This window comes from Pteropus alecto, unplaced genomic scaffold, assembly GCF_000325575.1.
Source record: "Pteropus alecto unplaced genomic scaffold, ASM32557v1 scaffold155, whole genome shotgun sequence".
NCBI lineage: Eukaryota > Metazoa > Chordata > Mammalia > Chiroptera > Pteropodidae > Pteropus > Pteropus alecto.
In genome coordinates, this window is record NW_006438113.1 from 6,283,969 (window position 1) to 6,311,816 (window position 27,848).

General features: G+C 54.1%; 1 protein-coding gene across 1 annotated transcript in view; it reads right to left on the minus strand.

Moving 5' to 3' along the window:
• The window catches only part of ZMIZ1 (zinc finger MIZ-type containing 1), a 235,731-nt gene that overhangs the window by 21,539 nt on the left and 186,344 nt on the right, over positions 1–27,848 (minus strand). Inside the window, exons 8-12 of the mRNA XM_006915482.3 lie at positions 13,819–13,963; positions 4,391–4,505; positions 3,077–3,294; positions 1,850–2,048; positions 677–949 (exon numbers count right to left, since the gene is read on the minus strand). Coding sequence (XP_006915544.1) covers positions 677–949; positions 1,850–2,048; positions 3,077–3,294; positions 4,391–4,505; positions 13,819–13,963 — 950 coding nt within the window. The remainder of the gene's footprint in view (positions 1–676; positions 950–1,849; positions 2,049–3,076; positions 3,295–4,390; positions 4,506–13,818; positions 13,964–27,848) is intronic.

Genomic DNA, 27,848 nt, shown 5'->3' on the forward strand with positions numbered 1-27,848 from the left:
CTGCTGAAGTCTTGGCTCCTGGAGGGCAGGAAGTGTGGATTTTACTTCCCTAAATCTTCACTGATACCTTGGCTGAGCTGGCTGGGCAGCCTGAGAGGCAGCATTCCTCCTGACAGAGCAGTTGATTATTGACAGAGACAAACCCCAAGAAACACGCTCTCTGCCTTCCAAACACTTCTCCTTTGTGCCTAGCATTTAGATATTCACAGGATTTTGTCTCATCTCTAACTCTTGGAGAGAAGTGGAGAAGCCCTTGTGTGGGTGACCAAAGTGACCCAGCTAGTGTTTGTGCTGACACAAAAGATAACACTAATAGTGGCTACCACTTGCTAAGTGCCCACCCACACTAGCCCAGGGTGAAGAGCTTCATGTATGTTTCCTTACTGAAGTCCCCCAAGCAGCCCTAGGAGATAGGTTAGAGTGTCATTGCCTTTTATAAATAAAAAGCTGAGCATCAGGGAGGTGATGTGACTTACTCAAGGCCTTCCAGCTGGGAAATAGCAGAACTGGTCCTAACCCAGGAGCTCTTGGTTCCTCAGGTTCTAGCTTTTGACCCAGGTTTTCCAAAGATTGATCCATGCCCTTTTCAAGTTACTGCCCACATCCCCTCACCTTCAAGCACCCAGGATCTTCCCTCCTCCCACCCTACCCACCACCTGCCTGTTGTCACACTCACCTCTCCTGGGTATGGCCTCTTTATGCTCTGAATGGGAAGGGACTGGGGCCGGGGGCCCGGGTAGGTCTGCTGGGGCATCCGCTGCCCATGTGTGCCAAAGGGGCTGATGCCAGGTGGCCGGGGCTGATTCATGCCCATGGGAGGGCCACTCATTCCCGAGGGTGTCATGCCAGCCGCCATGCTTGCAGGGTTCATGCTGCCCCCCATGGAGGCAGGCCCCCGAGGCCCGGGCTGGTTCATGAATTGGCTGTTATACGCCTGGGTGGGACCCATCTGGAAAGAGGAACAGACCTTCAACGGGAGAAGAAGAAAAAAAAAAAAAAAAAAAGAATAAAATGCCACATGCATTGAAAGTGCAGGGAGGGAAGGGTGGGGAGGTGGGAGGCTCGGGGTGGTGGTGGCGGGCACTTTCCTGTGTGGATGCGACTGGTGCCCAGGCCCCCAAGGGCTGCCAGACTCCAGGGCTCAGTGCTGCCCTCTGCAGGCCGCACAGGAAAGATGCAGCCCGAGAAGTGTTAGGAGGTGGGGAGCGGTCACTCCAATGCACAGGCAGCATTTCCAGGGAGGCAGGCAGGAAATGGGGAAGAGGGTGCAGGGGCGGGGAGGGGCATGGGAGGATGGAGGTGGATGAGGATGGAGGCAGGAGCCCCTTTCCTGGTAGCCCTGGCCCCGCCCTTGGTCCTTGGCCAATGGAGATACACCCTCCACCCACGAAGTCTGATGTGGCCCCAGCTTCCACCTCTGCCTCCTGAAGCTAAGTCCTGGGCAGAATTCACAGACAGGCTGACTAGGAGAACACTGGCCTTCAGAGGTCACCCAGGGGACAGACTGGTGACAAGGCTATTTTAGACATTGGGTCCAGTCTTCGGTGAATAGGGGCCCAGAGAGCAATATGGAATCTCTTCCCATATGCAGACACACGGGAGCCTCCAACCCACGCAGAACAAACACAGGCACCCAAACACGTCCCCGACACCACACCCAACCGCAGACGCACCCACATCCTAACACACAACCTCCATGTGCTTCCAAAAAACCCCAAAGGTACCCTGACCCTATCAGTTCCCTCAGCACATGTGGCCCCACAGGCACCAACATCCCGACTCTGATTTCTCAGGGGCTGTCTGCCTGGCTGGCTGGGTGAGGCTGGACCAGGACTAGCGGGGCCCTTACCGGTCCATACTGGTTTATATCCTTATTCTGCGTCTCCTGCAAGGCTGCCACAGTGGCCGTGGCCGTGGCCGTGGCCGTGGCTGCTGCTGCTGCCACTGCAGCTGCTGCTGCAGCGGCCGCCGGCTGAGTGAAGTCAGCGGGCGGCCTGGTGTGCGGAGGGATGCCCATGCCTGCAGGAGCATTAGGACCCCCAGGGTAACTGCGAGGGAGAGAAGGAAAGAGTTAGACTGACCCGAATCTAAAGATGAACCCACAGCAAGCCTTGGGCTGAGAGAAAGAGGATGAGGCCATTCTAGGCCTTTCTTCCCCCAGCTCACAGATGAGGGAGGTGTCTAGACTCAGAGCCCAGAGGGGACAGGGGCCTCCTCTGGGTTGACAGCCATTTCAAGCCACTTGCTGATTACTAAGCCGCTGTGTTCCTGGAGACCTGGCTGGGTGCTGGCCAGTGCTCACTCTCATGTGCACCAAATCACCGTACCTCAGCTGCCCCGCTCAGCCCATCTTCTGGAGGAGGACCCCGAGTTTTAGAGAACCCGAGCAACATGCCCATGACTCCAGAGGTGAATGGCAGGCTGGGGATGCAGCTCCAGATGTGCCTGGCAACTGCGTTTAACCACCAAGCCAAGCCCTGCTTTGCTGACACCTGGCAGGGCTTCGGTCAGCCCTGGGGGAGGGGTGAGGCTGAGGAAGTGGTCTTGGACTGAGCAGAATGGCAAGAGGAGGCATGGGCATCTCTGCCCCACCCACATCTCCAGAGTGCCTTGCTGCAGTTCCCTGCCCTTCCTCCCTTCTTCTTGAATCAGGGGATTCTCAGCCTCTGCATAGCTATGCCTCCATAACCGGCATGGCAGGGCTGATCTTCCTCCATCTAGAGCTTCTCTTGAACTCCCCTGATTCGGCTCTCTCAGTGTCTTCTGACTTATAAAGAGACGAGGAGAAGGGTCATTTTGAGGAATGGTATCCTTCTATCACCATGGGCCTGACGGCTGTCAACCACCACCCAGCTGCTGTAGTGCTGGGGAGCACGGGCCCCAAGAATGGTGGATGACTGTGTCCCTTCAACTAATGGGACAACTGAGGATGACAGAAGTGCCGGGGATTGCCCATACTTCGCAGGCCAGGAAGCATGGCGCTGGGATTTAAGTCAGACTCTTCTGCCTGGACTGGGGAGAAGAGTAGGGCTATCCACCGCTTCCGAAGGCTGCTGCCTTGGCCAGCCCTGCTCACCTGGCCCCGAAGCCCCCGCTGCCAGGGTAGTTGGGCCGGCCGTACATGCTCTGCTGGATGTAGGGCTGCGCAGGGCCAGCCTTGGCTGAGAACTGTTGCTGCTGCCCGGCAAACTGGGGGGAGTTGAGACCGGGGTTGCTGGTGGTCATGCCTGAAGCCATGGGGTTACCGCCTGGATTCATGGGGTTGTTGGCATTGGCCATAGGATTCCCAAGGACCTGTTGGCAGAGAGAGTGGTTGTCACCCAAGCAGGTACCCCAAATAACATGGAGTAGAAAAAGAAGTGTGTGTGGGGTGGGGGTGGGGTGGGGGGGGGCAGTGGAGTGAAACAGACGAGAGAGGAAAAGGAAAACAAGGGGGCCGCATTCATTGGGTGGGGGTGGGGGCAGTGGAGTGAAACGAGGAAGACGACAGAGGAAAAGGAAAACAAGGGGGCCGCATTCATTGTTCCTGGAGTGTACAAATGATGGGAAGGGGAAACCCAGCCTGGAAGCAGCATAGATGGGAGAACCTCAGCCTGTGGCAGAATGAGGTGAGGCTGGGCCTGCACCGAGCAGCAGGCAGGAAAGCACCGGACCTCTGAACCCTCCATCCCTTCAAGGGGCCTGGACACCCACAGGGTCAGCCACACAGAGGCCCCGTGTAGCTGCTCTGTGAAGGCAAAGAGAAGCAGACTTGCCAGCAATGGAGGGCAGCAGGATCCTGGCTGAGGGGTCTCTGTGGCATGAGACCACAAGTAAACCCAATGATTCCCTCCTGGGTAGCAACTAGCCCTGAGCCTTCCTTGTGGCTGTGGCAGAGGCCCCGCGGAATTGTGGGGGAGGGGGAAGGAGTGGAGGAAAGAGGAAGGCACAAAAGTGGGACGGAGGGTTGACTATGGGCCTGTCACACGTTTAGGCTCAATATTTTGCTGAAATCTGACCCAAGTCATCCAGGGTCAAAGACCCCCTTATGTTGAAGACCTGAGGCCATTAACACGCAGAAAGTTCTTCTGTTTAAACAACCAAAGTAAAGGTGGGTTGGGGAAGAAGCCCTTACTGTCTGTTCGTCAGATGAAAACCATTCCCCCAAAAAGGCACTAGGATGGGGCCATGCCCGGGGGCCAGCTGCTGCCCTCCGGAGGCAGGTTCAGACCCATCCTAGGTAGAGGCGTGTCCACAGTTGGGTATGCCCTGAGTGTTGGTCCTTTCGGCTGGGCAGAGCCTGGGAGGGCAAGGAGGGCTGGCATGGCATGGTGGTGACCTGGAGGCCCCAGGGCTTCAGGGATGGTCCTGCCTGGGAGGGGCTGTGGCTGGGAGCAGTACAGGCTCTTACCTGGCTCTGGGATGTGTTGGTCACTCCCCAAACTGTAGTGACCACAGAGAGGGAGCCGGGAGGCTGGTTGGTGTTCTGCTGCCAAGGGACAGGGTCATAGGGGAAAGACCCATCACTGCAGAGGGAAACAGAGGAGAGTCCTCAGGGTCTGCAGATGACTCAGATGGGACATGCCCCATCACCCCACAATGCTCTGCAGCTCCCAACGAAGCCTAGGCAGTTCTGGATCCACCGGGCCCGGCACAGTGCCCAATGCAGGTGTGGCTCGCATGGTGACAGACTGTTCAAGAGTGACCATCTCTCCCCCTGTCACTGCAGAGGTGCCACCCCCATAGCTGTCCTCTCACCACAGCCCACAGTCCATAGGCCATGCTATCAAGGTGGAAAAACAAGACCCGCAGGCCCCTCTAAGCTTCTCTTTCAACCACGCTCTGACTCAAAGTGGCTCTCCGGAAAGAGCTCTTGTTCCCCAGCACCAGCTTCCCCTCCGAACTTCTCAGAAAAGGTTGGAAGGGCCCTAGTCAGAGCATTGGCTCTTCCCACTTCCTCCCAACCCTTCACGGCAGGTTGGCCACCCAGCTCGGCCATTTGGCCTTTGGAAGGAGTTCCTTCTGTTACTCTTTCTTCCCAACTCCAGGTCACAGGTACAGGCCTGCCTGTCTACTATACTGCGTCCCTGCTCCCACTCCAGTCTCTTGTGTGCATCCTTGCCCAGCTAAGCTGCCTCCAGCACCTAATGCACTGGACACAATCAGAGATCATCAAGGGCACCACTGTTCACAAGGCAGAGTCCAAACTCACACCGCAGAATGATTTACCTTGATCCCACCCCACTTTGTTTCCTGCCTTCGCTCCCAACTCTCCCAGAGCTCCCCTAGTTGTTCTCATGTCTTCCCAGTTGCCTTGCTAGCCCAGCAGTACCCACCTTGTTTGGTGTGATATCTCCTGAGGAATCCCCAAACATCAGAAGCCAGGACTTACCCTCCCCTGCACACAATAAATGCTCAATAATGGCTTCCTGTCAGTTGCTGGGGTGAAGGTGGAGAATGAGGTCCAGCCGACTCCAGGGAGAGGACCAGAGCACAGCTCCAAAAGGGGCTGGCAGAGTCCTGGTCCCTAGGTGTGCTGGGTTGGGGCTGCCTTGTCCCTGCAGACTCTACTCTAAAGCCGAGAGAAAATCCCAGACACCGCCTCAGAAAGGACAGAAAAGCAGAGCGCCCACATCTGTGGTCCCACCTGGGCCCACAGCATTCCACTGGGGGTGAGGCCTGCAAGGCAGCACTGCTGGGTACCGGAGGGCCGAGGTGGTGGTGGGGATAGAGGAGGGAGGCATAGCAGGAGAGCATCTCGTGCCTCTGTCAGGCTTGTGCCTAAGGTGGTGGTGGGGATAGAGGCACTCTGGAGGAGGGAGGCATAGTAGGAGAGCATCTCGTGCCTCTGTCAGGCTTGTGCCTTCATCACAAGAAGTTAACAGAAGGCACAGATCTTCACTCATGCCTGGAGACCTCGTACCCCAGCCGAGAAGTCAGTGCAGGCCCTAGAGGCTGGGGAGACTGGGAGTGGGGGTGTTGGGAACCAGCACAGATCAGGACTTCTAGGAGGGAGGCCGGTCCTGCACCACAGACACAGAGGGGAGCTGGGGGCCTGGATCTTGTGCTTGCTCCTTGCTGGGCAGTGCCCTCAGCAAAGCGAGTCGAGTCTGGTAGGTACCCTGAAGAAGTGGGCAGACTGAAGGGCAGAGTCATGTCACTGTGTGGCCATACTGGTTCTCCCTTTGCCTGTATATCCTCTGTGCCTGGCCAGCCGCTGGCTTCCTTCCTGTCTCTGCTCAGAAGTCACTGGAAGGGCCTGCCCCAACCCCCTGGTATAAGAGCAACCCCACTCCACTACCTTTACCTCTTACTCTGGCTTTTTTTGATACCCTGGATACAAGTCCTAGACCTGCCCCTTCCTGGTTCAGGGCCCTGGTGCAAGTTCCCGAGCCTGACTGTACTCAGTCCCCACATCTGCAAAAATGGGTGTAAGAATTGTACCTTACCCTCCACCCTCAGTGTTTTCAAGATGCTGGTCATGAAGTATGAGGTCATGGCATCAAAGTAGCATGACGGGGGGTGGGGTGGGGAAGGGGAAAAAAGCAATCAAGTGTGATCACATAGTGAGGATATTATCCTTGAACTTACGTCTTGATTTCTACATACACAAATATATGTGAGCCCTGGGTCATGGTTTAATACATGTATTTACTGTGGGTCAGGTAGGTTTGAACAACACTGGCCCTGGCAGCATAAGCCTGATGTGGCTCCAAGAGGAGAATGCGGACAAAAAAGCTTTCTCAACTGGAAAGCGACACAGACTTTAGCATTACTCATGACTTCTGGGGGAAAACAGCAGGCGTAGCACTGGGGGGAGAGGAGCTGTCCTCAGGGAACCCAGCCCTTCTGCCCGGCCCCTGCCAGCCAGACAAGATCATGGGTCATCGGAAAGGGGGCGTGGCCCAGAGGCAGAGGCCAAAGGTGACAGGCAACTGACACTCTGCATTTGGGTGGGGCAGAGGAGCACAGGAAAATTAAGAAATGAGCCTGCAACTCAGTGCAGCTGGGATGGAAGAACCTCTGCTCTCCCGGGAGGTCACCAGGGACCTGGGGCTGGCATGCCAGAGCTGGAAGGGAAGCCCTACAGGCTACGGTTCTAAACAACAAGGAGGAGGAGACCCCTCTACAGCCGCTCTCCTGTCTTGTCCTAGGTGCAGGTAGACTGAACCCAGGACTCCCAGCAACTGAAGCCAGTCCTCTCTTCCCAGAACTGCCCCACAAGCTCCCATCAACCCTGCAGGCTGACGACCGCTTCTGATGCCTGGCAGACTCAGGAAGTAAAGTCCCCTGGGAGTCCCCAGAGCCCAGCAGGGCCCCTCCTGAGTCCTGGGGGCCAGCAGCTGCTGCCTCACCACCTCAGGCGGGGAGGCCCCGGCTCACCAGGATACTTCACAGGCCCACAAGCTCCAACTGCCTGCCGCTCCGTGGGTGGGCCTGTGGGCGGAAACCAGCTCTTTCCTGTTTTGCCCCCTCCACCTCAGACTCAGTGAGAAGCAAACTTAACCAATGTTCTCAAACTGGGCAACCCACCGTCTGGCTGGAAGGCTCACCCCAGAGACCAGGTGCGCACCGGCATGGGATGTGGGACACCTCTGTGTGCATGGACATGGGCCTGCTGGCATGCTGCTATGCACGTGTGGGGGAAGAGATGGGCACGCACACACAGGGGCGGTCTCGGGGCTTGCTCGCCTCCATTTGCACCTGCTGTAGAAGCAGAAGTGGCAGCCGCACCGACAGGGCTGTGACTCATCTCCTGGGGAGACAGCTCCTGCTGTAGCAGTGAAGGCTCTCGCCCCCGCAGGCGTGGCAGTCAGCCTTGCCGATGCCTCTGCCCAGACTCAGACATCACCACTGGGGGCCTGCCCGGCTCCCTGTGCCCAAGGATTAAGGAGGGACAAGCCAGGCTTCTGGGCTCCGCCAAGGTGGGAGGGGACCCAGGGTGATGAAGAGAAGACCTAGGGCCCTGTGGTGGTTGTCCTGAGGCCTCTTCCCTCCTCTGGCAAGCACTATTTAATCACCAGATAAGCTTAGCCCAGGTCAGAGGTCCCTGGCATTTTAGGGCTGCCCACTGGGAACGACTTTCCTTCTCTTGTGCATCATACCTGGCTGCAGTGCGGAGGGAGGCCAGAGCCCCTGGGATCTGAGAATCCCAGTCTTAGTAATCCTGCCCAGCTCTGTACACCCTCTATCTAGCATAACCTGGACTCAGGCCATAAGCTGCCCCTAGCCACAGTCCTGTCCAGCCAGAACTGCCCCCAAGAACCCTGTTCCACCTACCGAGGCACCTGTGCCAGAAGCTGCTTGGAATCTCATTGGTGTTCTCCTGCCAATCTACCATGGAGGCAGCTGCTTTCCCACCTCTGCACCTCTTCTCAGCCTGGGATGCTTCATCCTCACCCTGAAAAATGCCGCTCATCCTTTCCAGGCTCCTCCTCTAAAGGCTACTTCCTCCAGGAAGGCCTTGCCATGTGCACTGGCCTGAAGTCCACTTGTTCCTCATGTTCCTGGGGTCTGAATGAGCCTTCCTGCCTCTTTCCTTCTGCCCTAGGAGCCCCAAATTCTTAGGCTCCTTGTGCCTTCACACACCTTCAGGGCTCAGGAACCTCTACTAACCAAAGTGCCAGAGAGAAACAGCACCTCTACGTGCTTACCCTCAGAGGGCTGTCTGAGAATGAATGAATGCGTCCATGCATTAATTCTGATTGTAGACTACCTGCGGTGTGCTTGTGACTACACGGGCACTAGCACCCAGGGAGTGGGAGGTCCTGTCCTCCAGGGAGAGAGACAGAGGGAAGCTAATGAAGCCACTACTCACTCTGTGTCCTCATCTGTAAAATGGGGACGATAACAGCCCTTCTCTCAGAAGTTGTCATGAGGATTAAGTGAGCTCACATGTGTGAGGCAAAATGTCCAGCACACCTCGGGCACCCTAAAACTGTTGACTGCTGTTATGGATGCTGTTGTTATGATTTACTGAGTGGCTTCTAGATGCAAGCAACTGTGTGAAGTGACTCATCTAAGAACTTGTTTAATCCCTATAAGTGGGCTCAAAAGAAGCATCCCTTAGGAGCTGAGGCTCGCAGGGTGCTTCCTAGAGCTCATCAGGGTAGCTTGCCAGGTGGGCATGACCACACTCCACCATCTCAAGGAGCTCAGGGTCTGATTAGGTAGCATTTCCGTGTACAAAGATGGTTATAACACAAGGGAGCACAGGCTACAAAGGTGACTCAGGAGCCCACAAGAATTCCAGAAGTGGTACAGTTTCTTGGGGGTTCTCAGGAAAGCTGTCTTTGGGAATCCACCCAGCATAAAGGGACAGAGGATAAGGTCTAGCCTCAAAGACCAGCTGCAGAGAAAACTCAAATAGTGTCCCAGGAATAAAACACTTTCTACATTAAATCACTAGCTTTGGCCTGAACTCCGATGAAATGTTTTTGACAGTAATATTCAAATGGCAGAGGGAGGCCTTGCAGAACAGTGCTTAGCTATCTGGGCTCTCAACTTAGACTCTTTGGGGAGTCTTGGCTCTGCCATCAATGATTTCTATGATCTGGGACATGCTGCTTAAGTCAACCTCAACTTTTTTAACTATAAAATGGGGACTAACACTCTCCTAGGATGAAATAAACAAATATAGGAAAAACTGAGTGCAGTGTCTGGCAGAGAGCCCCTGCTCAACTGTATTTACACGTTTCCATTTCCAGAGCCTGATTACCATGTAGGTGCCCATATTAACTTGATGATACAATGATGGTGTTTAGAAGTTTTGCAAATATGAGATCAATGGGACAGGGTGTTGTTATCGTTCGTGCCTACTGAACATATCTTCTAAGCCTCCGAGGCTTTCCTCAGTGTTCCTTTGTCCACCCTTCTCGAGCTAGTGAACTCCTACCTATACTTCAAAACCTAGTATGGATTCTCCCTTTTGTGACTCTCCTAAGGCATTTTCCTTGGTTCTCTCAGCACATTTTTCATATATTTTATGAAGAGCTCTTCATATTGCATTTAGAGTAGACATGTCTGTTTGCAAGCTCCACAGGCAGTGACCGGTTTGCTCAATGTGAGAAAATGAGTAAAGCCCAGAAAGACGGCGGGGTGATTCTTGGTTCCTAGGCAGCTTTTGTGTCAGTGTCTATAGACATTCATTGCACTTCTAACGGCCACTTTATCTGAGAGAAAGAACGAATTCTGATTAAGGGTATTGTCAGACCCTAATGAATTTCCCTGATCCGGCTATATTGGTCCCATCTCAGTGCAAGCCTGTAGTGTTACCACTAATGAAACACAAGTCAGTGAGGAGCAGCAGCTCCCACCCTCTTTAATTTAGGGGACCCATTAACAGTGATCACCATCATCACAAAGACTAGGGCCTGCTTCCTTTTCTCCCTGCGGTGAAACTTAGAGAGGAACTTGTGTAGCTAACTGCGTATTGGAGAGTTTTTAAATTTTTTCAGTAAGAAGGAAGGGAAAGATCCGTGCATCTTGGCAATCTGGAACTGATGGAGAAGGATTTTTGGGTCCTTCAACCCCTCTTTCACTGTTTTCGTGTTTTCTTAAAAAAATTTTCTGGGTGCAAGAAGTATCGATTATAAACTGCAAAAAACAACTATAAATGAAAGCAGTGAAGGTGGTGTGGTATGACCAAGGGAAGGAGAAGACTAGGGGGTCAGTCCTGACTGACCTCTTCTTTGCTGCCTGACCACAAATGACCACATCAGAGTTGGACAGCACCAGGCTGACGCTGAGAGAATAAAGACTAGTCTATGGGGCTCCCTGCGGGCCAGGCCAGGTGATGAGCATGTTTTAAGTCCTGCACTGCTGTTTTTCCACTTCCGCAGAAGAGGAAACTGAGGCAGGGAGGTTATGAAACTGCCCCAGAATCGCCCAGCTAGAATATGGTGGAGCTGAAACTTGACACCTGGCAGCCTGGCTCCAGGGCCTGTGCCCCAATCTGCTATAAAGGGGAGCACGAGGGCCCTACCCAGGATTGAGGGGGGCACCAGGGCCCTGCCCAGGAGCCTCTCCTCTGTGGGCCACAAACCCCTCAGAGAGAAAGAGGAAGGATGGCACCCCTTGGTCTCAGAATCTTCCCCAGCAATTGTGGGTTTTGACTGTAATCAAATTAAGAGTGTAAACAAGATTTATTAGGCTTTTAATTACCTTTGCAGAACTGATTTGCATACAGACAATGTGCTAATCACAAATGGCTTTTTTAACCACTCATTAAAAATGTGGGAGTGGAAGACAGAAACGTTTGTTGGCAGCAGGTCCGGGTCACTGCAGGGACCAGGAAGGGGTCCTGCTGCTTGGCCATAGGCCCGAGCCCCTTCCTGCCCTGGGCTGGCCTCCCTTGGCCTTCTGTGCAGCGCTCTGTGCACCTGTGTGGTGGTGAGGACAGCATCCACCTACATCTCCGTGGCAGGACTGAACAGGGAGCCAGTCCAAACACTGCTCCACAAACCCCAAAGCTCTACCCAAGACATGGCTACTCAGGACTCTTTCTGACCACCATCACTCTCGGGGACACTGTAGGGCTATAGTGGCCTGACCCTATAGTGCCACCATATGCCCAGTGGCTTGAGGGGTCATGGGCCTTGCTTAGAGGCACAGTCCCCAACTCAGACCTCGTACTGTGGTGCTGACCTCTGTGGCCTGTAACAAACGGGACAGTGATGCCCAAGCTACAAAAATCCAACAGTCTAGAGCTCTCTTGCCCTTTCCAGTTTGCTTGTCCTCAGAGCCTTCAGACAAGGACCCGAGGAGTCAAACAATTGGGTACCTCTGAGCACCAAGTCCTGAACACCCCAGGGTCCCCAAGCTCACCCTGGCTCAATGTCTCCTTAATGAAAAGGCAAGTCATTCAACACAGTTGTGGAGTATGATGGTCAGAATAGCTTCCTGTCTATGAAAGTATAGCTGACCCTTGAACAACGCAAGTTGGAACTGCGTGGGTCCACTTTAAAGCAGGTTTTCAATTGATCTGTGTGGTTCAAACCTGTGTTATTCAAGCTGTCGTCTGAGCTGCTTCCTGACAGTTAGCTCGACCATCTTCCTTCGTCTGAACCCTTAGGCCAAGCTTTCCTGTCACTGAACCGTAACCCTGCCTTCATCTGCCAGCTCCCAATTTTGCCTCACTAAGTCCTGCCTCCACGATGAATGAGATTAAATTCCGGCTGCAAAGACACCCTTTTTCTCTTTAACCCCAAGACTGAACTGTCTCATGCCTTTAGATCAGCTCAGCAAAGGGCTGGCTGTGGTCCAGATCTATGGCACTCTGCGGCCCGAGTGGTCATGGCCAAGCAGGTCTGAGGCAGGTTTCTAGTGGGGGCTGTGGGGCCCTGGCCTGCCATCAGCAATAGCTTTACTGAAATGACTTGGAGGAAAGAAGGTTGGGGAAGACCTGAGAGGTGGGATGAAGAAAGGCAGGATGATTCTCAAGGGATGGGACTGTTGTGGAACTAAAATGTAACAAAGCTAAACGCCAAGTATGTAACTTGGGCTGCATTCAGCCACAGCCTACGCTCAGTGACCCGGCAGCAGTTCAGATGGAGAAGACTCCAGCCAGGAACAAAGGGTGGAAGGGGCACGGAGGTGGATTTTGCTTCTCTAGAACAGAGGTTCTTAACCACAGGTGATACCCCCATAGCCCCAAATGCATGAGAGCACTTTAACAATGCCTGGGCTGCACTGGAACGATCAAGTGGGCAGGGACCAAGACATTAAAGGCCCTGCAAAGTCCCGCACCATGAAAAATTACTCTGCCCAAAGGCCAGCAGTATCCTGAGAAACATTCACAGGAGCGGGGTTGTTCTACAAGCTGGAGCAGTCCTAGGCCCGGACGAGGGTGGGATGAGGCAGTAATCCTGTGTGAGGTGTGGGGGTGGTGGGCTTGCTGTCACGCACAGTGCTTCTGACTGAGGCAGGTAGCCCCGTGTCAAGGGCCACCCTACCAGGGCAGGGGCTCTGAAGTCTCTTCTGGCTTTGAGAGTCAATAGCCTCTAATTCGACTTATGAAGCATGGCCAACGCCCCACTTCCGGGCGGCACCTCAATGGTGTGACTCAGATCTCCTGCAGTGAGCTCTGGGCTGCAGGTGCCTCGGTTGGGATGGGTAATGAGCCGAGCTCTGACTGTAAATGCCCCTCCTGGTCATCAGAGGGGACCTGCGCGGTGAGAGCAGACAGCATGACAGGCCTTGTTGTTCCAGGGTCAGCCCACAGAGCGCTAGGAGAGAGCATCCCCAGCACAGCAAGGGACCGGTGAGATAATTAACTGGGGAACTTGCCGGTCCTGACCACGTGCTCCTCCTGAGGCTGGTGCAGGGTGGACTGGCCAGTTTCTCAGCACCTGGAGGCTTCTGGCAAGGCTGGCCCAGTGTTGACCAGCCTAGCCTCATTTGGCTCCTGCCTGGTTGGCCTGGGCTGGCTCTGTCCCCATCTGGGGGTGGGACCAGCAGCCTTGTGCCCTTCCTGGGCCCCTTCCAGCCCTAAATATCTCTGAGTTTGCCCGAGACCCTGCTCAGAAAAGCGGGAAAACACTGGGTTCAGGACTGCTAACCGTCCACCAGAAGTCTGGAATCCAAAGAAGGGGCGGCCCGCCCCCGCCCCCGAAGGGACAAAGCAGTCAGGCTGGGTAAGACCAGCGCTTTCAACCTCTGTTTTGATGGGGAAGAAACAGCACGCACACAAGGGGACTCAAACAACAACGGCCTTTTAGAAAACATAACATCCCCACAGGTGCTCAGAGGCCGTTTCCAAGATCTGGAGCCTGAGGGGTGGCTGCCCAGCACACACCCAAGAAGCCCCCCGCCCAGCCCTGGGGGCATGCACCCACTCACCTGTGTGACAGAGTGGGTTTCATGGAGCTCATGGAGTTGAGGGGGGGCTGCATGGGGAGTTTCCCGGGGGGGTCGCTCTGGCGGCTTTTCTGATGTCGGAGCAGCAGCAGGCGGCCGAGCTCCTCGCACCAGGAGGACAGCAGGGCTGCAAGGAAGGACAGGATGGTCAGTGGGCACCTCGGCCACCACACCCTGACACTCCCGCCCCCATCTCAGCCTCCCAGAGTGGTTCTTGTCGACACTGGCTTTGGTCTCATCTTTGTGTGACACCAGGAGAGTCACTAAGCCTGCTCAGGAGGCCTCAGTGCTCTTACTTGTCGAGTAGAACTAACACCCCTGAAGGAGGACTAAAAAGCTTCTGTTGCTGTAGATCAGAGGAGCGTGATTTTAACGGCAAAGAGGAGAGTCAAGACGACGTAGGGGACAGCGGAGATGATGCTCAAGGAAGAGCCGGACGGAGCCAAACGAAGACCTTGTGTGGCCCAAGTTTACGAACTACTGGCTGCCCCCAGACTTCTCAGTGAAGCCCGCCCCCTGGATTCTAGACAAGCAGCTCAATGTGACTTCTCCCCATGCGTGGGGCCAAAACACAAGGTTTAAACAAAATCCGGAGCCTTCCTGGTGCCTGTTGACAATCCCAGGAGTGCCTGCAGGTTCTCCCTGAAACTCCTCCCCACAAAGGGCCCTGCAGAGCATGTGCGCACACACCTTCTGGTCTGCTGCACTGCTGGGCAGAAGGTTAGGGAGGACAAAGGATTTCCAGGGCAGAGGGTGGCTCAGGGGTGGGGTGAGGCCCAAGTTAGAGTCCCCAGAGGCACCAGAGGCACATGAGAACCCTCCATACCCAGGCTTGGCGAGGCCTTCAAAACCAAGAGAAAAGCAGCTAGAATTATTTGGGTGCTGGGAAAAAGTACAACTTTCTTTTGTCCTTCACTATTCCAATGTGGCCACCAGAGGTCAAACATACCCTGGCCAGTCCTTCCAGAGTGCATCAGGGAGTGAAATTGTGGAGGGAGTGCAGAGTCCGGAAGGCTGTGTGACCCTAAGGAGCTCACAGACCCTTGCTGGGCCTCGGTTTGCTTGCAGGGGAAGAGGAGTAATGACTCTTGCCCTGCCTTCCTCCCAGGGCTGTGGTGAGGGGCAGCTGGGGGAACTGCTGAGACTATGCAGAAGCAAAAAGGGGTGACCGCACCCTAGCCAATGCCCCACTCCTGCCATGAGTACTTCATCCAGGCTGATCTGAGAGTTCTGAAAGTAGCCAACCTGTTCAGGTGGTCAGGAGGAGCCTTTTGAACCTAGAATTGCTCAGCCTCTTGGCCAGATGCACAGCCCACTCCCTCATTTCCAGGGTCTTCCATCTGGAAGCAGTGCAAGATGCTTCTGCATCCTTTCCTAGGATCTGCCCGGTATGATCCAGGACATCAGCTATTATCCTCACTCTACAGATGAGCAGACTGAGGCTCAGGCAGGTGTTGTGCAGTGCAAGATGCTTCTGCATCCCTTCCTAGGATCTGCCCGGTATGATCCAGGACCTCAGCTACAGATGAGCAGACTGAGGCTCAGGCAGGTGTTGTCACTCACTCACAGTAACACAGCCAGTGATGAGTAGAGACACAGATGGTGCCCCTGCGCCATGCCGTGTTGGTGGAGCCCAAGGCTGGACCAGAATGTTGAGAAGATGAAGGGCAAAAGCCAAGTGGCAGAAGGCAAAAGCCAAGAGGCATAGTCCTAGCCCTCCCAATTCTAAGAGGAACCCTTCAGGCCTCATTTAGCTAGCACTAGGGAAGACGCCCATATACACAATGCCCCAGAGTGGCTGGGCAGGGCTGCCACTTCAAACCACCCAGATCCTGGACAGGGTTCCCTGTCAGCCCAAGGCTCTGAGAGGCAGGGCTAGGGACCCTCTGAGGCCCTGCCGGGCTCTACCCCTGCCCAGGCAAGCTCTTTCAGGAGTAGGAAGCAAGTGGGGCCCAGCAACTCGGGTCTTTTCCTGCCCCTCACTGAGTGGGCAGGGGCCAAGAGGCAGCTTTTAGGACGAGCAGAAGAACCCCGTCCATCCAGTTCTGCTGTGAGCTGGCCAGAAGGGAGGTGCACACATTCCCAGGGGCGAGCTGGGGGCCCAAGGGCAAGGGAAGGTCAGTGGTTCTTGCATGAAATGGGGTGGGGTGGCGAGGGGTCCCACTGGGGTTGCTGGCCCCTGTTCAGCTTGTGTGGTGTGCAAAGACGCCTGACCAAAGAAGCATGTGGGGGCCAAAATCCAGCCTGTGCTCTCTCCCAAAAGGGCACCTGTTTCTCAAAAGATGTATCTTGTCGCTCTCTTGTGGGGCTCACCTGCCACCCTGCACAGCAAGGAGGGTACTAGAGAGTAGAAGCCCCCAGCCTGGCATGTGTTTGCCCAGAAACCATGGCAAAAAGCCCCTCGAGCGGGTGCCCAGCACACATCTGCAGCAGCTGGAGGGGGAAACAGCCTATTGAGACAGGCTGGAACAAACGAATGAATTTCCAGATTGCTCCATTCTTCTCCCAGGCCCCTAGTTACTGCTTCTTGTGCGGGGGGCACTGGGCATCTGGAAACTCATTAGTACGCCAAGCACGAGGCACTGGATCGCAGAGATGGAGGGACTGCTCGGCTGCCAGCACAAAGGACGGCCGCAGATGGTACGCCCGCTGCCCGCCCTGCCTGAGCCGCCCCTCCTAGCTCTCGCTCCTTCGGGGGCCACCATGCCACGCAGGAGGGATGGGAGACTCCATGGGGGCATTCAGAGTTTTCCTTCAATGTCACGGGCGAACCCCCTAGTTGGTCAAGAACAGCTCTCATCTTCCTATCATTATTGGAGTGATTTTCCTTAAAGGGAATAAAATAAAGGGAGGCCGGTGGCGTAGCAGGGCCTGAGATACTGTGAAGAGATGGGATGTGTGTATGAGGCAGTCACGGCACAACAAAGATGCCAGGACAGCCACGTTTCCGCAACCAAGAGGGAAAGCGTGGGGAGCGAGGAAGCACCACCCCTCACCTACTTGGCCTGAGTGGCCGGTAATCACAGTGGCACACTGGCAGACACATGGTGGGAGGATGCACGGCGGGCAGACCCAGTGCATGCTCTCATCATGGCGCAAACCAACACAGGCTGTTCTGAGGCAAACACCAGTTAATGACAACACATGGGAATTTGCAGTCAAAAAGGGAGTCTGGGCATTGTCAGAACTAGAAGGACCGACAGGCAGGAGGTAGGTTAGGGGATGACAAGAACACAGAGCCTGCACAGTGGGGTGGGTGTCTGGGTGTCTGGTTGTCTGGGTGTGTGTCTGCGTGTGTGCCAGATCTGACTGTTTATACATGGCTGAGCTAAGCTTGCCTCTCTGATGAGGCATGTCCTGCCTGCATTTCTCTTTTGTCCTGCATGTCTCTGCTCTGGAAACTCATTGAGGCAGAGTATGAAAAGGGATCACTGAGCGCAGGCTCTGGGACTAGGAAGGAGCACCAGGCATGAAGAGTCCCAGAATGGGGTGGGAGGGATGGAAAAGGTCTGGTGTGATGTGCACAGAGCACACCAACCATGGGAAGAATTTTAGAGGGACACTAGCCATCCTAAGCTGAGCAGGCAGGGTCAGGAGTGCCCCTCCTACTGCCCGGGCACTCTTTGAGGCCACCCTTCACCTCCTCTGATGAGCACCACTCATCCTAACAGTCTGAGTTCCTACCATTTAGAGCTATGTGACCTCAGGCAAATTATAGAAGCTCTCTGGGCCTCAGTTTCTTGATCCGTTAATACTAATGCTCACTCTTTAGGATTACTATGATTTTCAAATGACACCACCTATGCAATATGTAAAGCAGTATGGTACATAGTAAGCATGGAGTCCCTGAAAGCATTGTGTGTGGTCTTTGGAGAGCAGGGGAGACATCTGCAAATGTGCTCTGTTCCCCGCAGACAGTAAAGCACCTCATGAATGGGAGGAAGCCATCCTAGACCCCTCCAGAAGGTGTCAAGGCAGCCCTGATGGGTACTAGTGCCACACCGTTCAGGAGAAGGGAGAGGAGGGGACAAAAGCCAGCAGGCTGTGGGAAGCGCGGGCTAAGGGTCCTGGCTCTGAAGTCCCATAGACGGGGCTTGAACTGTGTCCTGCCACTCTCTAGCTCCAAGATTTCACACAGGCTGCTTCACCATGTGGAGTTCCAATGTCCCCATCTGTAAAGAAGCTGCCTGCCACAGAGAGTGGACGTGAGCTGTAAATGAGTATTGTCAATCAACTGCAGGGGTATCCATGCACAAGCCGGAAAGGGAGGGAGAATGCGTGGAGACCAAGGGACCCTGTAACCCACACAGCCCCAGACAAACAGCCCCTCAATCCCATACCCATCACTGCCTCGCTTAACACTGGGAAAGCTGGAAAGGCACCAACTCTGGAACTAATCTGCAAGACCTGATCCCAGCTCTGTGTCTACCACCCATGTGACACCTCCAACAACTCATCTAACTTTCCCGTGCCTCAGTTTCCTTCCTTCTGAAATGAGCTGGTGGTAATTCTGCCCCCTACTCATAATTGCTAGGATGAGCCAAGTTACTATGATGAAGTGCAGGAACAGCACCAGACAACATAGCAGGTGCTAGACACGTGTTTGTTAAAATGACAATCAGTGTTATTGACCTTGGTTGGTAGATGAGTGACCACCAGGATGGTTACGGGGCCTTGGTGTCTCTGTCCACCTCTGACCACGGAACATAGAAACAAATGAACTGGCCAGGTGTGCAGCTCAGAAGTTCACAGGACCCTGAGTAGACAACTAGAAGCACCTGTTGCCCTCAGCTATAGGCGCTGCAGAGCAGCCCCAAGTTAGGTGCCGAGGGGCAGAATGAGGACCATACCGTGTCTGCTTTGCTTGAGACACAAGACGTAAAAATCCATTCCCCTTTCAGAAGCAGCTCTGCCTCTAATTCAGCCAGTGGAAAGGTGTCTGTGGCCCTAGAGGGGACATATTCTGGCTTCCCTGAGGTCCCTGGAGGTACACCCTAGAGATAGGGCAGAGCTCAGCTTCCCAAGCTAGCGGCACATCATGAATGGGCGTGGGGTGGGCAGGTCCCTTAGGATCCAGAACAGCTCATGATCCAGGCCCAGATATCTCACTTGGCACAGTCTAGAGCCCTGGCCTTTAGCAGCCAAGTCCCCCACATCCACAGGGGAAGCAACAATCCTGAGAGATTCCAACCAGGGAGAAGACATGATGGGTTGACCTCTCAGTTCCCATTGCCTGCACTTTTCCCTGGAGCTGACTTACCTAGGAAGCCACAAGGGATACTAGGTTTTCCATTCCAGGCCTGCCACGGACTTAAACAACTAAGGTCATCTGTTAGCAGCATGTGTCTTACAGTAGATGCTGTGTCATGGTTTGACTGGTGGCGTGTTTTTCCTTCCTAGTGGTACATAAAATAGCGATGTGTGTGACAACGGGAGGCATCGTCTAGTAATGGGATCCAGCGGATATATCTCAGGGCCCCGGCACCAGTGGGTGACACAGCTAGGTCAGTATGAACTCAGAGAAAGAAGTGGAAGTGCATTCTGGGTCTGAGAATCAGAGGGGTGCAGGACATAGGTCTGAGGGAAGACACCGAGGGAGAGCCAAGATCCGATAGACATTTGCTCCCCAAGACCTTCCTGGCTACTTCCCCTGCAGCCATTAGCCACCAGCACCCTTCAGGGACACAAAAAAAAAAAAAAGGAAATCAGATTAAGAGTGAGGGCAGGTCTGAAGTCGAACTGTGACGAGTTTTAGATCCGGCTTGTCCCAGATGTGCCCACTTGGGGACACTGACCTGCCCGGCATTTGCACCTGCAGTTCCTGGCAGAGCAGATGCCCAGGAAGGGCTAAGGGACTAGCACTTGGGTGCCCGTCTTACAGGAGCAGCAGCCGAAGGAAGAGGCTGCACTCTCTCGTTGAGGCAATGGCCTAGTCTCCAGGTAGGGAGGGTGGAGCTGCATTTTCCAGACCAGCCTATAGCTAGCAGACAATGAGCCAGGTCGGGGAGGAGGGAAGGCAGAGATTGGGGTCTGAAGGTTTGGAGCATCAAAGGAGCAGACAAGCTTGCTGGGCATGTGTGAGAGGCTGTCCTTCGCTACACTGGACTCAGGCTTGAAAAGGGGCCAGAAACCAGAGGCAGCCATTGTGACCATAAAAAAAAAAAAAAAGGCAGTTTGTTCCCTACGGATATGAACAGGGAAATGTTTAGACAATGAGTAGCCTGGAATGCTCATTCTTCGTAAGGTCTGGGCATCAGGAAAGGATGGGAGCAACAATGGGGGAAGGGGAGGATAAAAGGCCACGGGGAGGAGGATACAGAGACCTGGATGTAAGAGCCAATCAGGGGAATTATCAAATGTGCTGCAGTCTGGGGATGCCTCACTCAAACGAAACAAAGGCGTATTAAGTATCAAAGAGCATCTCAGTGGCTAAAAGGCTGGAGAACAGAGGAACTCTGTGGGTGAGTGAGAGAGAGAGAAAGAGAGGGAGAGAGAGGGGGCTTCTGAGACCCAGGGATGGACAGGACTCAGGGGTGCCCAAGAGGTGGCCTGTAGGCACTGGCTTCTCAAGCCATGCCCTTGGGGAGGAGGGAGGAGAGTTGGGAAAAGAGGTAGGTGGAAAGAGGTCCTGGGAGCATACAAGTGAGATTCACCGTCAGCGAAAAATACTATGGCTACATATTCAAATGCTTCTATACCATACAAGACCCTCTAAAGTGGCAGCAGAGCATGGCAGTCCCATTTCTCAATGGGGAAGCCTGGCCTGGGTAGCTGGAAGGCCTCTCCTGGGAGTCAGGGTGGAAGAACCAGGCATCCAGTTTGGGCTCCTCCCCTCTCCTCCCTGACACATTCTTGTGCCGGTATCTACTCAATTCCCCAGGAGCACCTCAAGCCACCTCAGGAAGATGCTCCCCACCAACACCCTGCCCTACCAGCGGTTCATTGAGGCCTGATTGTCTTTGCGGTCTGTCCCCTATGCTTCTTGCCTATTCCAATCACCTTCTGCAGCCATGTCTGTTCTCCCCTGAATTACGACAAGCGCGTCCTATCATTTATCTCAGTCTCCAAACCTGTCTCCTGCCAACCCACACACCACAAGGTGGCCAGAGACATTCTTCTACCAATGCGTTCTGATCACCTCTTTCCAATTGTGCCCCGAGAGGCTGCACAGGGCCTGGTGGATGGTAGGCTCAATGGATGCAGAATGAGCGAGCGACCCCACTTCCCTGGGGGAAAGCCGTGGTGTTCTATAGCGAGAGCAGGAGCCCTGAGGGCCACGGTTTACTTATGCCACCCCGGCACCCGCCACGGGCTATGAAGCCAACATATGACTAAAGGATTGAAATGAATCACAACTAGGTAACCCAATATACAGAGCCGAATAGACACTGGACATGCTGTGTCTGAGACCCAGACTCTAGGTAACACTTGTGCCCTGTGGCCTTTACACCTGCCAGCAGCTCCCCGCTCCTTGGGGACAGGGATCTTGCCTCAGGAGCATCAACCCTGAAAGGAATCCTATCATGAATGTGTCCAGAGATTGGTGCTGTCATCAAATTCAATCTGTAAACGACTCAGGTGACACTTGTTTTGTGACAGGTATGGCCATCGGTGGGCCACGACAAAATGGGGAACGAAAGGTAAGCTAGTTGACAGAAACAGCATTAGTTTGTATAACTTGGGAAGCCAGCTGCAACCCTGGGTTTATTTTGTTCATGGGCTGGCATCAGTTTTCAGGTTGATGCTGTCTGTCACACAGCATCTCACCCAGGGCTCCCTGGAGACACTGCTGCTGCTGCTCCTGCCTTCCCAGCCCAGGGCACACCCTCCTACCCTCTGACCTCCCTTTTCATCTCCCAAACATGGCATCCTGGGATCACTGCCCAGGGAAGCCTGGGGGTCAGAGACGGTGGGGACTCCTGCCTATGCCTGGGAACCAGGGTTCTAGACTTCAGACCCGTGCAGAGGAGAGGTGAGGGTCCAGGAGGGGAAGGCAGAGGAGGAGAGCACATGGGGGTTTGAGATGATACAGGACTGGGGTAGTCTTTCCGTCTTGTCTGTAAAGTGAGAAGCGAACAGGAGGAACCTCTGCTCTCAGGCCTGGTGTGAGGAGTCCCAAGAAGAAGGAAGGGCCCATGCTCTAAACCACATGTAAGAGATGGTGGGTCTAGTACCAAAGAGTCTCAACTGCAGACTCGGAAGCTATAAAGTGCTGACTACCTCCTGCCTTCGAAGAAAGAGTGGCTAAGATCACAGACTCTAGAGCCAGGCGGTCTGGGTTCAAATCTCAGCTCAGCCACTTAGCAGTTGTGTGACCTTGGGTAAGTTACTTAATCTCTCTGGTTTTCCCTTTTGTAAAATGATAATAAATTTTACCTACCTCTTAAACTGTCACGACGATTAAACAAGTTAATACAAATAAAATGCTAGTACAATGCCTGCCACATAGGAAAGATTATTTAAGAATAAATTATTTTGTTGTTGTTAGTGAGCACATATCCTTTCAGGATAAAGAGGCTTCTCTGTCTCCCATCTATACGCTGTTGCTCAAAGAAAATACAATTTCTTTCACCCATCTCCAAGAGGATCACAATGCTTCCATGCTTTGGGCAACACCTCCTTCACACTGGGTACTATCTGGGCAGGCAGTACTGCTCCCCAGCACCCAGCTGTATCTTTACCCAATGTTTTCCCTGCCAGACACTCTGCATTGGGTGGACCCTAGGCCCTTGTAAAACTGAGCCTCGACAGCTGCTCCCTTCTGACTCAGCTCGCAGGCCATGCAGTGGTAGCCAGTCTGGGCTGACTCCTCTTTAGCAGCGCCTGGCTGCGGGCACTGGGGTGGACTTTGCAGCCGTGCTCTCCATACTGGTTCAACAGAGTGGCCACAAAAAAGGGGTGGGCCACTGGGAGGGCTGGCCCTTCCTTAGCCCCATCTCCTGTGTGTCCAGAAGATGGGATGGTGACAAGAGCCAAAGTCAGAATTCCTGCTCTTACCCCTATGCTCCCAGCAGAAATGGGTGGTCTGACCCATGACCCTAGGGACTTGACTTATCCACGGAATCGTTACTCAGCTGTCCTCCTCTGTGGGCCCACCTCTGCTAGGTGACCCAGAAATGGAAAAAGGGCCCCTTCCCTGTCAGTACTCTCGGGGCATCTTCTCCCAGGAGGAAATAGCGCAGATGCACATGACCACAGAGAGGTGGGAGTCAGGGGCAGTGACTCGAAGCCCTCGGGCCAGGGGCGGTAGCTGTTGGGCCTCAGGAAACCAGGCGCATCCGCCCTATCATGGCCATTGACCCAGTGGGGCAGCCTGGGGCCACATGTGCGTGACTGTGAAATGGGGTGACACCTCCCACTATGAACAGTGAGGATCTATTGGCATCACGAGGGTGCAAAGACAGCCCTTTAATTTTCCCAACTGCCTGGCACCCTCTGCCTCACTGGAGCCTCATAAATCTCCAGTGAGGGGCTAGCCAAGCATGAGGTTGTCTGTGTTTTATTAAGCAGAAATCAAGGCCCAGAAGGGGGTGACTCGCCCAATCACACCACGGGAGAGAGGCTCTCCTGTTGGTCCAGAATGATTTCCCTTTACCCCCACAAGTGTGATGTCACATATCTGAGAGTAGGCACATCTCCAGAAGATGGCTCAGTACCTCCCGCCTACCTTTCACTCCCATGATTTGGCTCCATCCTAGCTTCTTGTTCCAGTTTGCTACCAACTTCCTGTGAGACCCTGGGCAACGTTTTCCTCTCCCTGGGCCATATGTCAAAGAGTGAGTGAGTGCCGGGCTCTCGGAAGTCTGAGGGCCCATGAATCAGCCCTGACTTCATGGCAGGGTCACGTTCCTCAGAACTGAGCCTTGACTCCTCAATCCTGCAGCTGCTGTGGAATGAGCTGCCGATCTTCATAACTGGCCTGGACACTCCCATCACCAGGCATGGGCTACAGATGGAAGGGGCTCCAGAGATCTCCCCTTGCCCAGGTGTTCCTTTTACTAAGGCCGAGAGCCTGGAGTGGGGAGTGGATCTGCTGAGGTCTGACAGCTGGTATGTTTAGGGCCCGGGGTGACGGGGGGCTGGGAAGGGAGGAGGATGAAGCCTCAGCTGTGGTGGCCATTGAGGGGTTACGGCTTTCCCCTGGTTACAGGAAACATCATTTCTGGAGGGTGTAGGTTGGACTTGGGGGCCCTGACAGCTGACCCCTGGAACATAAAACCAGAGATGTTTCCCCTAGGGGGAAATCTTGTCCTTCTGCAAGAACAGCTGGATCATTGCACTACCATCAGCACCAGCAGCAGCACACTGTCCTGAGGTTCAAACGCTTCTGGTTTTTCTAGATCATTGCCACACTCTGCTCTCTGCTCTGTTACCTCTCATTACTGTGTGGGTAAGAAAGTCAAAACAAGGAGAAATCATCTATTGGCCCTTTGGCTGTGAGTGACCCTGTTCCTCTCCTGCCTGCTCCCCTAGCTGCACAAACTCAGGCCCCATGTGCAGTGAGGACTGACCAGTTTGATGCTGTGGCAGTCCCAGGATGCATCTGAAGGCTCATGGCTTGCCCTGCTCCACCCCACTGGGACCTACCTGTTTCCCAGTGGTTGGCAGGTCCTGCCATCTCAGGGCTTGAGGTCCGGCTCAGCCTAAGAGGGCCTCTGGGCCATTCCCTCCCTTCTGGAACACTCCTCCTACACTCCCACACCCCTCTCCCCAAGAGCTGCCTGGGTTGGCAGGACCCGGGAGTCTCGAGGCGTGTGAACTCACCCTGGGAACTGAACTCTGGGGACCTTGGAGCCGCAGGGCTGATTCCCAAACCGGTTTGGCTATCCCTCACTCAACAGAGGCTGGGCCTGCCAGGCAGGATGCTCGGACCCAGGAGGAGATGCCAGACGGGTTGAGCCTGTCTGTGGGCTTTAGGAAAATCCTAGCCTGGAAAATTCCCTGCCGATCTTGCACCACTGTCTGGGCCTTCCTGGATAACTCAGATCCAAACGAAACAAAACAAAACAAAACAAAACAAAACAAAAAACCACCGAAAACGAGCTCAAGGGGAGCATTTTTATCAGAAAGAGAATGCTCTTTTCCTCTTGTTGGTGCCCCTCAGTCTGAGAAATGGGCCTGGACAAGATTGTTGGCCAAAGTGCTGCCGTCCAAGGAGACCTGCTGGCAGGGAGCGGCCACTGTGTAGCTACTGTGCCCCTGTTCAGGGGCTGGCTGACACACCTCTTGCCCCTGGACTCTGACAAGCCACCCAATGGTGAGGGTATCACAGCCTCCATTTTAGAGATGAGGGGCAAGAACAGAGAAGCTGTGTAACTTGGCTCAGGGAACACCTGAGCTTGCGGCAGGTCAGGACCGCAGCAGGATTTTCTCATTTATCTTGAGATATCTGCTGGCAGTGGGGCTAGGGTGCGGGGATCTAGACCACTTCCGTTAAAAATTATACAGCATTAATAGCAAAGCAAGTATACTGAAGGAGGGAGGGGCCTTGAGCCATCCCTACAACAGACTGAGGCCAGGCGGCCTCTGTGCACCTGCCCCCATATTCCAAGAGGACAAGGGGTCCAACAGGACAGATCCCTTGGGCTACCCAAGGACTAACTAGAATATCCATGGGGGGATGGGTGGTAGTGCCCAGAGCCAAGAGCCTCCCTACTTCCATCTTGCTCCAAGGCAGCACCTGAGCAGGATGGAGGAGAGGCCAGAGGCTCAGAGCAGTAAGGATGTTCTCTCCACCAGAGTGTTGGCCCTGGGGGCATGCTCATAGTGCATTTGTAAGACAAGACCCAAGCCACACCTGCCCTGGAACCATGCCTTCAGGAACCTCTGAGCCCCATGCCCCTCATTCCACAGGCGCCTCCTGGAGAGCCTATTTTTTATTCTGTATGTAGTTTCTCCTGGTAGCTAAACCCCACTGCCAATTGCTCCCTCTTAGGGATCCAAAGGAGTAAGGAGGGGATGCGGGAACCAATATCTTCCCTGGGTAATTGACTTTTCTGAGTCTTCCCACCTGGGTGCCTGCAATTTGGCTGGAACCCCTGCTCCCAGCATAAGAAGAGGTTGGAGTGAGGTTGGACCCTCCCCAGGGTCAACAAGACCCCCAAGTCTAAAAACCACAGCCGTCCATCTTCTTGGAAGGCAAGATAGGCTGAGAGCCCGCGTGCTGAGAGGCCTTGCTGTGTGCTCCCTCCATCTGCTCTGGCCCCCATGTCCAACTACAGGTCCTTGGTTCTTCCTGTGGGAGTGAGGAGCCAGTGACAAACCCCATGGCCTTCAAATGGTGGTTACCTTCCATTCAACCTGGGCTCAGGAAACCAGCATAAAGACCTTCCCTGGGTTCTGGTCCTGAGACTAAGCCTTGGAGAGGCGCTGACCCCAGGCACCTGTTTCTATAAAGGAAACACCTGGAAAACTTCTCACTCCTAAAGAGTGACTAAGGGGATGTGTGTGTTGTGGTGACGGGGACAGGAGAGAGGTTTAGTGCGGGAAGCACTTTGCCAGGTGATCCTTGACTACTGAGAATTGGGTTCAGGTCACTGCTCTTTGAGAAAGAGCAGATTCATGAAAAACCTGCTGACTGGACCCCCCGCTCTCCTACCTCCCACCATCTGCACCTCCCTGCTCCTTCCCTGCTTCCTTCCCCTGGTTAACCTCTGAGAATTTCAGATTCCTGGTGCAAGAAACACAGAGGGTGATTCCTTCGTCTCCTGCAGGCTTGTGAGGGTGAGGCCTGAGCCACAGGAAGGGCTCCCAGCCTAGCTGCAGTCACTCTGAACACCAGGCGGGTGGTTTTAATCAGGGGCACATGACCTGGCCCCATGGGCACATTCAGTAGCAGATTCAGACAGTCCTTCCTGACCACACACTAGGAGAGATGACAATTTCCAGTGAGTTTCCACCCAAAACCGTATAGCGAGGTTTCCTCTCTTGTCCATTTATCCAGTAAGGGCAGCAGGATCACCCACACATTTCATGTTTCCAGGTCCTGGCTTCTTAATTGGTCACTCCACTCATTTCCCAAGAAACCCTGAGTGTGGATGTTTGAAGGATATCTGGAAACCACCCAGGCTTAGCCATTACAACCTCTCCAGGTGTCCAGCAGGGGTTGGCAATGGGTGACCCAGCTGCCCCAAATACCAGACTGGCCTCCATTCATCCCACTGGGCTCTCCTAAAATGCAGGGATGCCTGTGCGTTTTGAATGACCTGTCATTCTTTTAGCACATTATCTACTTGTTTTAGTCATGTAGAGGTAGACACCATGAAGAAAACCTGACACAGACACGGAATTTATAGAACACTTAGGGGGTGGGGAAGGAAACGAGAGCAGAGCTTTCTCTTTGCAGCTCCTTTGCGTGATGAAATGATTCTGAGAGTTTTTTTTTTTTTAATATCCAGCTGCCTGGTTGCAATGAAAATAAGAATCATTTATAAGAATTCCATTTACATTTAGTGCTTCCTGGCTGCACCTGTTACTCAGAGTGTAACACACCTGGTGACGTCTGGGTGACTCTGTGTCCTGAATGGTAAGGTCGTAGGGCAGGACTGAACCCCCTGGGCTTGTTAAAATACACAGTGCCGGGCCCCACCCCCAGTGGGGTGTCTGATTCAGGGTCTGGTGTGGAACCTAAAAATTTACATTTCTATCCAGTTCCCAAGTGATATTCATGATGCTGGTCCGGGAACCCCACTTTAAGAACCACTGCTCTACAACGATGGCTGAGCTCAGTGGTCATTTGCTGCATGAACGGAGCAGGAGGGAACCATTCTTCCTTCTCCCCTTCTGGGTGCACACAGAATGTACACAAACTCTCAAACCAGGAGAACCATGTGCTTGGCAGATGGTATCCGACACTGCTGCTGACTTCCCCTGATCGCTGCATTCAAGGCCCTGGAGGTTTGACTCTAAATTCTCTTCCTCGCCTTGGCACAGGAGAAAGAACACTGGGCAGGGAGTCAGAAGTGGGTGCGTCCAGCTTTTATCTACTGGCTGTGAACTGTGCGGTCTTGGGC